The sequence below is a fragment of the Mobula hypostoma genome, chromosome 18 (assembly GCF_963921235.1).
Source record: "Mobula hypostoma chromosome 18, sMobHyp1.1, whole genome shotgun sequence".
Lineage (NCBI taxonomy): Eukaryota > Metazoa > Chordata > Chondrichthyes > Myliobatiformes > Myliobatidae > Mobula > Mobula hypostoma.
In genome coordinates this window covers 35233945-35247051 of record NC_086114.1, presented here as the reverse complement: position 1 = coordinate 35247051, position 13107 = coordinate 35233945, and the positions used below count along the sequence as shown (strand labels likewise).

General features: G+C 42.3%; 1 protein-coding gene across 1 annotated transcript in view; it reads right to left on the bottom strand.

Moving 5' to 3' along the window:
* Positions 1–13107, bottom strand: part of LOC134358455 (uncharacterized) — a 102217-nt gene that overhangs the window by 57529 nt on the left and 31581 nt on the right. Inside the window, exon 6 of the mRNA XM_063070696.1 lies at positions 2857–3054. Coding sequence (XP_062926766.1) covers positions 2857–3054 — 198 coding nt within the window. The remainder of the gene's footprint in view (positions 1–2856; positions 3055–13107) is intronic.

Sequence of the window (13107 nt, the reverse complement as noted above, 5' to 3'; positions counted from 1 at the left end):
ATTCAAAAGTCTTCATTACGTTTGATGTGAGTGCAACTGTCCTGTAGCTATTGAGTCCAGTGATGCTTGATTTTTTTTTGAGGGGAACAGGAATAATAGAATTCTTGAAACATGCTGGAACAGTGCATAGTTTAAGAGACTGCTTGAAAATGCCTGTGAAGACTGTAGATAGCTGGTTAGCACAGTGTTTAAGTTTGGCAAGTGGGACAGAATTAGGGCCAATAGTCTTCTTGGTATTTTGCTTCCTGAACGGTTTTCTCACCTCCTCTTCCTTAACAACAAAGGCTGTGGGATATTGAGAATGGTTGGGCTGAAAGAGTAATTGAGAGGGGTCATTGAAATGTGATCTGGAAGTCACATCAGCAGTAGAACTTGTTTAATTGGTTTGGGAGGCAAGGGTCATCGAGGCAGGTGAATTGCTTTCTTTTTGTGGGTAGCAATGGCCTGAAAGCCTTTCCAGACCGGTGAACAGTAATTTGTAGAAAACTGGTTTTCCTGTTTCAATTGAATATTGGTATTTGGCAGCTCCGATTGCCTTCTCCAGATTGTACTTCATGAGTGGGCTACGCCATTTTCAGTTTTTCCCTGTATACAGAGATGAGCCAAATCATAGCACAGTTAGAATGTCCAAGATGGGCTGGGGATGTGGCATGTTAGGCATCCACGATCATACAATCCCTGGTGGATATCATGAAAAGAGCTACATGTTCCTTTTCCAGAAAGCAGCCAGAAAATTCCACATTAGATCCCTTTCAAGAAGTCATCAATGATTCCAACTATAAAGTTGCACTTGGGGGCATCACATTGTTGCAAAAGTGTTCAAGGCAAGCTTTTGATAGCAGTATTACTTACTAGGAGGAAACTGGAGGTGGCCACACTTAGGATATGTGTCAGTGTTGTGTGAATTTTTCCCAAAAGTGAGAGCTTGTTTTTCATGCACTGAGGGAGGAAATGCATTTGACTGGGGGCACAGGCTTCTGTCTACACAATTCAGCTTTCCAGCTTTACAGGATTGTCCTGGATTTCACAATTCTTAAAGTTTGAACTTCAGGATTATGGTTCAATGAGAATTTATCTTTAAAAAAGGATTTCCTATTAAATTTATATTCAAAACGCATATAAGCTAATTTAAAAAATATTGGACTGGGGAGAACTGTTTAATTATCACCTAAAGTTCTCTTTCTAATTGATGTAGTAAGTTATTGTGATGGGAATGTTGAGGAGTTAAATGAGGGAATGTGGGGTGATGAGGTTATTAGATTTTTATCTCTGGGCTAACAAGAATGAATCCCTAACCTTAACTGTGCTGTGTTAACCAAGAGGTTATGTCAGTGCATCAGCCAAGTTAATTTTCAGGTAAAAATTGATAACCTATGAACAAGGTTTATTACTAGCCTTTCTCAAAGATTCAAACCACATTTATCATCAAAGAATGTATAAATGGTATACCTTGAGATTTATCTGCTTACATGCAGCCACAAAGCAAGAAACCCAGATAACCAAAATTTTAAGAAAAAGACCACTGTGCAGAGAAAGAAAGAGAGAAAAAAAACACAAATCATGCAAACAATAGAGGTAAGCCAACAGCATTCCGAACCAGAATGAGTCCCCAGATCTGCTACTGGAGCAGCCGGAGTAGGCCCAAGATTTGGTCCCCAGTTCATCACACCAACAGGGCAAAAACTCGCAGAAGAGTGGGCGAAATTGGCCTGACCCTTGCCTCTGTTCTCGACACTCCAGACTATCTGTGCCGGCGTTTAACTTGTCCAAGCACCGGGTAGTGCCTTACTCTAGGACCCAGATCCCAGCACCATTCTTGATCTCCCCAAATCAGCTTGGCATGTGGAGTGATCCAACCTTGCACCCAGGTTAGGTGGATGGGCATCAAAACTCTTCTGCATTGACTCCTCTCCAGGTCTCCCACTCCATCTTCAGCAGCGATATGAGCTCCGTCTGCAAACCCGGTTGTGGTAAACCATGTATATATGTTGTAACTCGGTTACCTGTCTGGACACACCCCTCTGCTGACTGCCCCTGTGGCTCCTCCTACAGAGTCCTGTATAAAGGTGTTTGTCTTGCCCCTCCCCCTCAGTCCGGGGGCAGACACTCACTGTGGAGGTCGTATTGTACAGCGAATAAAAGCCTTTCAGTATTTTTACCAAACCTCAGTCTTTTGGAGTAATTGAAGGTGCTTCACCGGTTTGAACACGTTGCGCCTTGCAACGCCCCAGCACAACTCATCCTCCGAACCAGCCTCGCTTCTGCCTCCATCCTCTCTGTCTGCGGTGATAGCTCACCACAATTTGCTTCAGGAAAGATGTTATAAGTAACGTTTTCAGTCAAATCTCTTTCAATGTACAAGTAAGCTGTTGTGTCTTTGGTAGCACCAATATAAAGGAAGTGTATTGTGAATATGATGAAAATTACCCCACAGTGATTTCAGATCCCAATTCCAATCTTTCGTTCCCTGCCTCTCAGATGCTCACTTCCCCCTGAAAATAGCCAAACACCTTGAAACCAATATATATATAGTTTTTGATCAGAAACAACAATAAAAAGGGAAATACATGGAATGGCTAAAACAAAAACCTAACCTAAAGTCCAAGAAACAAACACCAAAACTGAAATACCAAGAATTAAATGCAGAAACATAAATGACTATCAAATACCATGTACAGAAATCTAAGCACTGAAACCTGAAGACATTGAAACCCAAATCAAACATTCAGAAGCAAACACAGAAACTCAAAACCAAAAGATAAACAAGAAAACCCCAAAAAACAAACTAAAAAAAACCCCTTGAAATACTGAAACCCAACTGAGTATTGAAACCCTGTGTTGTGTTCTAGCACCTACCTCAGGTGGCCAGTACCCATAAGGAATAGTTGGTCTAACTGGAGGGTTTTCTTCCATTGTCTTGATCCTATTGCTAACATCATTGCAAAAGGAAATGTAGTTGACGAAGCTAGGCTTCTCTGGCACTGCATAATGAGAGGCGATCATTGAAACCATCTCATCTGACAGACCAACGGGACGTATTATAGTTCGACGGAACTGCAGAAGAAATGGGAGAGAAATCTTAGGTTAGGTATGAATATTTAATCAACTTTAGAATATAACAGCCAATGTGGGGAATCAATTCCACCCCTGTATATTAGACTAATTAACAGAAGAGTGCCTGCAAAGTAATTTAGGTTATGTGCTGAGCATATTACAATTAACTACATAATGCAAATTATTACTTCCTCAGAATACTAAAGAAGTTTGACATGCCCCCAGTGACTCTTACCAATTTTTACAGATGCATCACAGACAATTTCCCATCCAGGTGCACCACAGCTTGGTTTAGCAACTGATTTGCCCAAGATCACAAGAAATTGCAGGGAATTGAGAATACTGCCTTTGGAAATCAGCCAGTGTAGTCAAAGACCACTCCCACCCTGGTCGTTCTCCCTTCTGCCCTTTCCCATTGGGCAAAAGATACAAAGCTTGAGAGCACATACCACCAGGCTTGAGGAACGCTTCTATCCTGCTATTATCAGACTCCTGATGGACTTTTCATTTGCTGAAAGATGAACTCCCAGTCTATATTGCTCATGGTCCTTGCTCTTTATTTATCTACTGGCCTGAACTTCCTCTGTAACTCTAACATCTTATGGCATGCAAACAAAAGCTTTCCACATTATTTCAGTACATGTAACAATGCCATAGTATCAAATAATTGCAATAGTGCAGGGGGCCATTCATCCCCTCAAATCTGTGCTGACTCTTTATAGAGAAATCCACAGTCACAACACCTTATTTGGTTTACCTTATTTACCTTATTGGAGAACAAATAAGGAATTGTGACTCTGTATAGTATCAGCTTCAAATACTGAACACAAGGCTGTGTGCTTAGCCTCCTGCTCTATTCACTTTACACTTATAACTGTGTAGCTAAGCACAACTCCAGTGCCATGTTCAAGTTTGCTGATGACACTATTCCCATAGACCGAATCAAAGGTGGTGACGAATCAGCATACAGGAGAGAGTTTGAAAATCTGGCCGAGTGATGCCACAACAACAACCTCTTACTCAATGTCAGTAAGACCAAGGGGCTGATTATTGACTACAGGATGAGGAAACCAGAGGCCCATGAGCCAGTCCTCATCGAAGGATCAGAGGTGGAGGTCAGCAACTTTAAATTCCTCAGTGTTATTATTTCGGAGGACCTGAACTGGGTCCAGCACATAAGAGCAATTATGAAGAAAGCACAGCAGTACCTTTACTTCCTTAGAAGTTTGTGGATATTTGGCTTGATATCTAAAACTTTGACAAACTTCTATAGATATGTAATGGCGAGTATATTGACTGGCTACATCATAGCCTGGTGTGGAAACACCAATGCCCTTAAATAGAAAATCCTACAAAAAGTAGTGGATATGGCCCAGTCTATCACTGGTAAAGTCCTCCCCAGCATTGAGCACATCTATTGAGCGTTGTCGCAGGAAATCATCAGGCATCCCCACCACCCAGGCCATGCCCTCTTCTTGCTGCTGCCATCAGGAAGAAGGTACAGGAACGTCAGAACTTACACCACCAGTTTCAGGAAAAGTTATTACTCCTCAACCATCAAGGCTCTTGAACCAAAGAGGATAACTTCACTCAATTCACTTGCCCCATCATTGAAATATTCCCACAACCAATGGACTCACTTTCGAGGACTCTTCATCTCATGTTCTCAATACTCACTGTTATTTATTTAGTATTTTTATTTCCTTCTTTTTGTATTGGCAGAGTCTGTTGTCTTTTGCATACTGGTTGAACACCCAAGTTCAGAATTACAGAATGAATGGGTTTGCAGCTCAAGCTAGCTCTCCACAAATGAAACAGACAAAATGCTCAACCCCAAGTATATTCCCAGATTCCCATCAGTTGGAAAGATTTCCACTCTGCTATTGCTTGGGTAGCATTCAATCCCAGATTCTTTCTCCTGCTCTCTGTAAGGTTCTTAAGTAGCTGCCATACTTCAGCCAGTGGCAATCCAAACTCCCTAAGACTTTGAAGCCTCTGTGAAAACAGATGCAAGCTGTTGCATATGGAACATAGAGAATCCTGTCTGAGGATTGGATATATAACTAACGTGGAACCTACGCAATGGGTCACAGGGTGTTAAAGCCAAAACCATTTGCCCACCAGAAATTTGACCGAATAAAGAACATGAATGCTGAGAAAGTATCTTGTATGTTTTACTGAACCAGCCAGGGTTTCAGAAGCCAAGATAATCTATATAGTAACCTGCTCTGCACAATACCCAGCAGAAATTAGATGGAACACATGCCGGAGAAGAAAAGGAAGAGGAAGGTATAGATCCAGGCCTAGTGTGAGGAGCAGTACATATTGCTGCACAGGTTACTAGAATGACCCCATCACTGCAAAGTTCAGTTGACCTTCAGGAATCCATCCAACCAGCAGAATAACAATCATTCTTTCCTGACTCCATTCCACCAGAAGTATCAAGGGCATTGGGTAAAGAACAGGTTCCATTTTAATAGTCAAGTCAAGTTTATTGTCATTTAACTACATACATGTACATTACGTTATTAACCATATAATGTATATAGAAACAAGACAACGTTTCTTCAAACCAGGGTGTAAAGCATAGTAGTGCACATAACACACAATAACTTATGAAGGTAAGGATAAAATCTACAGATGAATCATATGTAAATAACAAACTAAAGTAAATTAATATTAAATATTGTAAGGTACAGAACAGATTAACCAGTGACACTTGGAATACGATGTGGCCAGGAGTTCAGAAGCCTAATGGCCTGGAGGAAGAAACTGTTTCCTATCCTGACCATTCTTGTTTTTATGCATCACAGTCTCCTGCTTGATGGTAGAAAGTCAAAGAGGATGCTGGATGGATGGGTGGGATCCTTAATAATACTAAGGTCCCTGCATATGCAATGCTCCTGATTAATGTCTGCAAAGAACGGTAGGAAGACCCCTATGATCCTCTCAGCTGTTCTCAGACTCCTTTGTAGGGTCTTATGGTCCAATGCTTGACTGCTCCCATACCAGAGGGAGATACAACTTGTCAGGATGCTCTTAATGGTGCTCCTGTAAAACACAGTTAAGATGTGGGAGGGGAGGCTTGCTTGCCTCGATCTTCTTAGAAAGTGGAGACACCACTGTGCCTTCTTGTTCAGAGGGGTGATATTAATGGATCAGGGGAGGTCATCCATGAACTCCCAGGAACTTGGTGCACTGAACTCTCTCTACGGAGGAGCCATATATTCGCAGAGAGAGATGGTTCATCTACACCTTCCTGAAGTCCACAATGATTTCCTTTGTCTTCTCCGCATTCAGGCTTAGGCTGTTCTTCTCACACCAATCCACCAGCCGCTCCACTTCCTCTCAACACTCTATCTCATCATCGTTCTTGATAAAGCCATCTACTGTCCTGTCATCTGTAAACTTGATGACACGGCTTGAGCTGGATCCTGCGACACAGGTATGCATCAGCAGTGGGCTGAGCGCAGTCTTGCGGGACACCAGTGCTCAGCGTCATGGGACGAGAGACGTTGCTGCCCACACAGACTGACTGTGGCCTTACTGTTAAGAAGTCCAGTATCCCATTGCAGAGGAAGGTGGTGAGACCTAGCAAGGACAGCTTCTCCACCAGTTTCTGGGGTATGATGGTGTTGAACACCAAACTGGTCTACAAACAGCTGTCTGGCATATGAGACACCATTTTCCAGGTGAGACAGGACAGAGTGGAGGGCAGAGGCTACTGCATCATCAGTGGATCGATTTGAGCGATAAGCGAACTGGAAAGGGTCCAGTGTAGCCGGGAGAAAGGCTTTAATGTGCTGCATGACCAGCTAAACAAAGCATTTCATAATGGTTGATGTTAATGCCACCAGATGATAGTCATTTAGGCAGATTACTGTCCCCTTCTTTGGCACTGGAATGATGGTTGCCACCTTGAAAACCAAGGGGACAACAGATTGTTCCAAAGAGATGTTAAATATATCCGTCAGTACCTCCATTAGCTGATATCCATAAAACAACTTTCTTCATAACTAAGAAAATTTACAAAAATCACTCGATGTTGCGACCATAATTCCACAGTATTGTAATGAATCAAAAAGACACAAGACTGATAAGAAAGAGTAATTACTAAAAGCAGAGAGAGAGGAAAATAGTTCTACCATTCATAGGAGCAAACTTATGTTCTTATGTTGGGTCCTTGAATGTAGTTATATTATAGGAGTTCTCTTGTACGGAAGGTTGTCAGTAAATTGGGTGTTTGTTAACCCAGAGATGACCTAAATAATCCAATCATGCCCCTTCGAAGCCCCCAATTCTCAAACTCAGTCCACAATCTCTTGATTCCAAACATGAAATAGCCACACCTGTCATTAACGGTATATGTTGCTGATCAGAAAGCTGTGTCAAAATATGTTTATGGGAATTCAAACAACTGATACTACAGCATCGTGTAAAACATACATCTGCATACAATGTGGAAGCACAAATGTTTACCCTTCCTTTTCCTCTAGGATTCTGTGAGGTACCATCCCAACAATTTCATTGGAGGTAGATGCAGTCTGTTCTGACCCATGTCCTAAAGGTTGTTTTGATCTTAAATTCCAGGGTGTTATTGGCAAATTAGTACTTACTCCTTTTTTCTATTTGTCCTTGATAGGGTGATGCTGAGCCTTCTAGAACTGCTCCAGGCTGAATATAAGAAAAAGAAGGCAGAGTGGGCTTTTTAGCCCTTGCACCTGGCCAGCCATTCAACAAGGCTGATTTTGTACTTCTGCATTACTTTATTCATTGACATCCTTAATATTCAAAAATCTATTGAACTCTTTCTTGAATATACCCAGCAACAGCGCTTCCTCAGCCTTTAGGGTACAGAATTCCAAAAGTTTATTATCCTCTGGGCTGAAGAAATTTCTTTTCATCTCAGTCCTCATCCTTTATTTTGAAATTATGGTCCCTTATTAAAGACACCCTATCCAGTGGAAACATCAATTCTGCATGTACATTGTCAAGCACCGTGAGAATTTTGTTTATTTCAATAACTTTGTGTTCTTCTGCACTCAAGAGAGCACATGCAAGCATTAAAACCAGCAGCTGCTGTCACATTGCCTGATGACAGTGAGCACTTGTAGCTTCAATGCCTTTACTCTGCAAAACTGGGACATAAACTGGAATAGTTAATCTGAGATGGTGGGGTGTGCCTGTTCTCATCACCCCTACTCTGGGGAATCTAGAAGTGTTGCATCAATGCTACAGATGAATTAAAGCTACTCTAATGGATGTACTACCAAAATCTTTTGTTTTCTCCTCATCGGCATTCTATTTTCCCATAGCTCATTGACTGACAAGTTAAAGAATTGAAGTAACACACACAAACTGCCAGAAGAACTCAGCACCTCGGGCAGCATCTATGGAGGGGAATAAACAGACAACATTTTGAGCTGAGATCTTCGTAAGAGCTCCAATATCTGCAGAATCCTGTGTTTATAAAGTTTGGAAGTGTCTTTACTTTCATCCAATTACAGGTGTCTCCCGCTTTTCGAACGTTCGCTTTACGAAACCTCACTGTTACGAAAGACCTACATTAGTTACCCTGCTTTCACTTTCAGAAGGTGTTTTCACTGTTACGAAAGAAAAGCAGCGCGCGATAAAAGGCAGCGCACGCCCTGAGCAGCTGCTCTCCCCGGATTCGGAACTGCATTCTCGCCGGCATTGCTTTAACACGTGCCTGTGAGCAGCCATTTGCAAGATGAGTTCTATGGTGTTGGAAAAGCCTAAAAGAGCTCGTAAGGGTGTTACACTTAGCGTAAAACTAGACATAATTAAGCATTTCGATCGTGGTGAACGAAGTAAGGACAAAGTGAGTTTGGCTTGTGGAAGCTGACGAAGATGATGTTGAAGAGGTTTTGGCATCCCATGACCAAGAACTGATAGATGAAGAGCTGATGCAATTGGAAGAGGAAAGGATAACAATCGAAACCGAATGCAGTAGCGAAAGTGAAGCAACTACGTGAGATTTTCGCTGCAATGATTAAGTACAACTTTAATTTTGAAAGGGTACATAGGTTTAGGGGATATTTGCAAGAGGGTGTGAGTCCTTACAAAGAACTGTATGATAGAAAAATGCGCGAGGCTCAGCAGTCAAGCAAGCGTTCCATATCAGCCACAGCAGACGACGAACCTCAACCTTCAACATCGAGGCGGGCAGTCATAGGAGAAGATGAGCTGCCTGCCCTAATGGAAACAGATGACGAAATGACACCCCAGTGTCCCACCACCCCAACACCCCGACACCCAGGCCGCAGACGGATACTGTACTGATTCGCGGAGAATGCAGCAGAAGCCGGGAGGCACACAACACATCTTTAAGAAAAAAGCCGAAATAAACATGCTAATTAATTAGGTGCAGCCCGACATGTAATTATCGGCTCAGATCAGAGACGGCGCAATCGGAAATCGGCTCTGATCTGGGCCGACAATTACGTGTCGAGCGGCACCTAATTAATTAGCATGTTTAGTTTGGTTTTTTTCTTAAAGATGTGCTGTGTGCCTCCCGGCTACCGCTGGACCCCTGCATGCTTCGCAGCAATGTATTGGTCGGTGGCCTGGAGGGTGGGGGCCACTGCACCAGCCAACCTGCGACGACTCAGTCTAACACACCATCTTCAGTGTGCTCTGCGCTGTTTTCCCGATTCCAGTAAGTGATACTACACTGTACATACATTGTTTCTACTTTATATCGGCTGTGTATTTTTACGTGTTACTTGGATTGATTTGGCAGCTTCATAGCTTAAAGGTTACTGGAGAGCACTTGCACCGTGTTTTTGCCAACAGTGCTTGCGTGAGATTTTCTGCCGACGGCGTTTGCGTGAGATTTTCGCCATGGAGAACAGTGCAGTAATGATTGTGGAAAAGTATTTCTACTTTATATAGGCTGTGTATTTATCATATCATTCCTGCTTTTACTATATGTTACTGTTATTTTAGGTTTTGTGTGTTATTTCGCATGATTTGGTAGGTTATTTTTGGGTCTGCGAACACTCACAAAATTTTCCCATACAAATAAATAATAATTGCTTCTTCGCTTTACGACATGTCGGCTTACGAACCGTTTCATAGGAACGCTCTACCTTCGGATGGCGGGGGAAACCTGTAATACTCAGATTTAATAAGGATGAGGCATTTTGTTCATTCAACATCAGTCACAGAACATATACACAATGGCCACTTTATTAGGTACTAGAGTGGAACGCCTGTAGCTATTGAATTGGCTCTGGGTGTTTTATGCTCATCTACTGCTGTAGACCATGCACTTCAAAGTTCACCATGCTGTGCATTCAGAGATGTTCTTTTGCACACTACTGTTGAAATGTATGGTTACCTGAGCTACTGTTACCTTCCTGTCAGCTTGAACCTGTCCGACCTCTCTCATTAACAAAGCTGTCCCTAACTGGATGTTCTTTTTTATTGCATCATTCTCTGTAAACTCTTGATCTCCCAGGAGATCAGCAATTTCTCAAATACTCCAACCACCCCATCTGGCATCAACAATCATTCCACAGTCAAAGTCATGTAGATCCCGTTTCTTCACCATTCTGATGTTTTTGGTCCAAACAACAACTGAACTTATTGACCATGTTTGCGTGCTTTTATGCATTGAGTTGCTGCCACGTGATTGGCTGATTAGATATTTGCATTAATTAATTTGCATTGGTATAGCTGTACCAAATAAAGTGGCCACCGAGTGAATGGTATAAAGTAAATACTGGATCCCAGGCCTTTCAATGGTTGAAGTTCTTTTTAAGAATATTATCAGACGGCAACATTGTTTTTACAATTCTTACTAATAAGGAGCAAGAATGCACTGCTACCACTCCTCCAGTTAACATCAACAATTACTTCAGCATGCAAGATGTCTCCACCTTCCCTAGTCTTCATCCTTCTCAACATAAGTCTCCAGACGACACTCGAGCACTGACTCTCTCTCTGGCATGGTCAAGTCTATATTTGTGGGTAAATATGGAGCTCCCTCTTATGGGAGCCATTGGAAATACTACAATAAGCTTTGGATTGCATTATGTTGTGTTCCAAATGTACAGGAGGAACTGCCAGTCTGTAAAAGCTTTCAGCAAAATAAAATTAACTTATTTTACAGAAAGGGAGACTACTTGGTAACATAATTTTGAACTGGTTAAGAAGATGGTTTCGCCAAAAGCAGGACTACCTTCTCATCTCTGAGCCCTGGGATTGAAACCAGAACAGGAAAATTTTTCCCTCCACCATTGGTGCTGCCCACACCCACACCTCCTCCATTCCCCGAATGTCTGCACTCAGCCCATCTTCCGACCACCTTAACATTGACAGAGTTCCTCTCAACTTACCTACCACCCCATGAGCCTCGGCATCCAGCACATCATCCTCTGCAACTTATGCCATCTCTAAAGGGATCCCACTAACCAATATATCTTTACCTCCCACCTCTGCTTTCCACAGGGATTGCTCCCTCTGTGATTCCTTTGTCCATTCATCCCTCTCTGCTAATCTCCCTCCCAGCATTTATCCCTGCAAGCAGCCAAACTGCTACACCTGCCCATTTACCTTGTCTCTCACCTCCATTCAGGGCCCCAAACAGTCCTTCCAGGTGAGGCAACACTTCAGCTGAAAATCTATTGGGGTCATCTATTGTATCCAATGCTCCCGAGGCCGCCACCTCTACACTGGTGAGACCCTTTGTACATTAGGGAGCGCTTCACCAAGCATTTCTACTCCGTCCACCGAAAGAGAAACATTCTGGTGGCCAAACATTATAATTCCGATTCCCATTCCCATTCTGACATGTCAGTCCATAGCCTCCTCTTGTGCCAAGATGAGGCCATCCTGGATGAAGGAGCTACACTTTATATTCCATCTGGGTAGCCGCCAATCTGATAGCATGAACATCCATTTCTTCTTCCAGTAAAAAAAACCTCCCCCTCCCCTCTTCTTTTATTCCATGGCCTCTTACCTATAATCAGCTGCCTATCACCTGGGTCCCCTCCTTCCTCTCTTTCTGCTATGATCTACTTTCCTGTCCTATCAGACTCCTTTCTCTCCAGCTTTTTATCTTTCCAACCCACCTGGCTTCACCTATCACCTTCTAGCTATTCTCCTTTCCCTCCCCTCACTTTTTTATTCTGGTGTCTTCCCCTTTCCTTTCCAGTCCTGAAGAATGGTCTCAACCCAAAATGTCAACTGTTTGTGCATTTCCATAGATGCTGCCTGACCTGCCGAGTTCCTCCAGCATTTTGTCTGTGTTGTACAGGAAACATCGTCTATCATTGATTCTTGGGAATACCTATTACCTCTTCTTGAGGAATTGAGACAAGCATTAGCTTGCTGCCACATGGCCAGGACAGGTACAGTAGTTCAAAAGTTCCCTTCTCTACGATCGATCCAGTGGCTTTTGGGATAATTGTTCATGGCAGAGAGCACACTAATGCAGGTTGTTTGGGGTGATTCCAATTTATTTCCCATAGTTCTATTATTGTGGTACCTATTCAGCTCTTGGCAATTGCACAAGGTGTTGGTGAGGCTGCACTTGGAATATTGTGTTCAGTGTTGGTCACACTGCAATAGAAAAGATGCCATTATGGTGGAAAGAGTGCAGAGGAAATTTACAAGAATTTTGCCAAGCCTCAAAGGACTAAGTTATGGAGAGAGGTTGAACAGGCTGGGACGTAGGATAATGAGGTAGGATTTTTTTTTGTTATCTTTTTATTAATTATTATTGAAAATCAACAACAGAGAAAAAATCATCAAAATAATCAAGACAACACATCCATATGTAGAATAAAAGTTAAACTATCAACCAAGCTGAAGAGTAATAAAAAAAACTAAAATAATAATAAAAAAACAAAATGTTAAAGCTTTTTTTATGGAAAAAAGAACCCCTACTAACTAAAACAGAAAAAAAAACCCTAATAACAATGAGGTAGGAAATTATAGAAGTCTATAGAATCACGAGGGTCAGCATGTCCAGTCTTTTTCCCAGATGAATCAAGAACAGAGATCATAGAATTAAGCTGAGGGGGG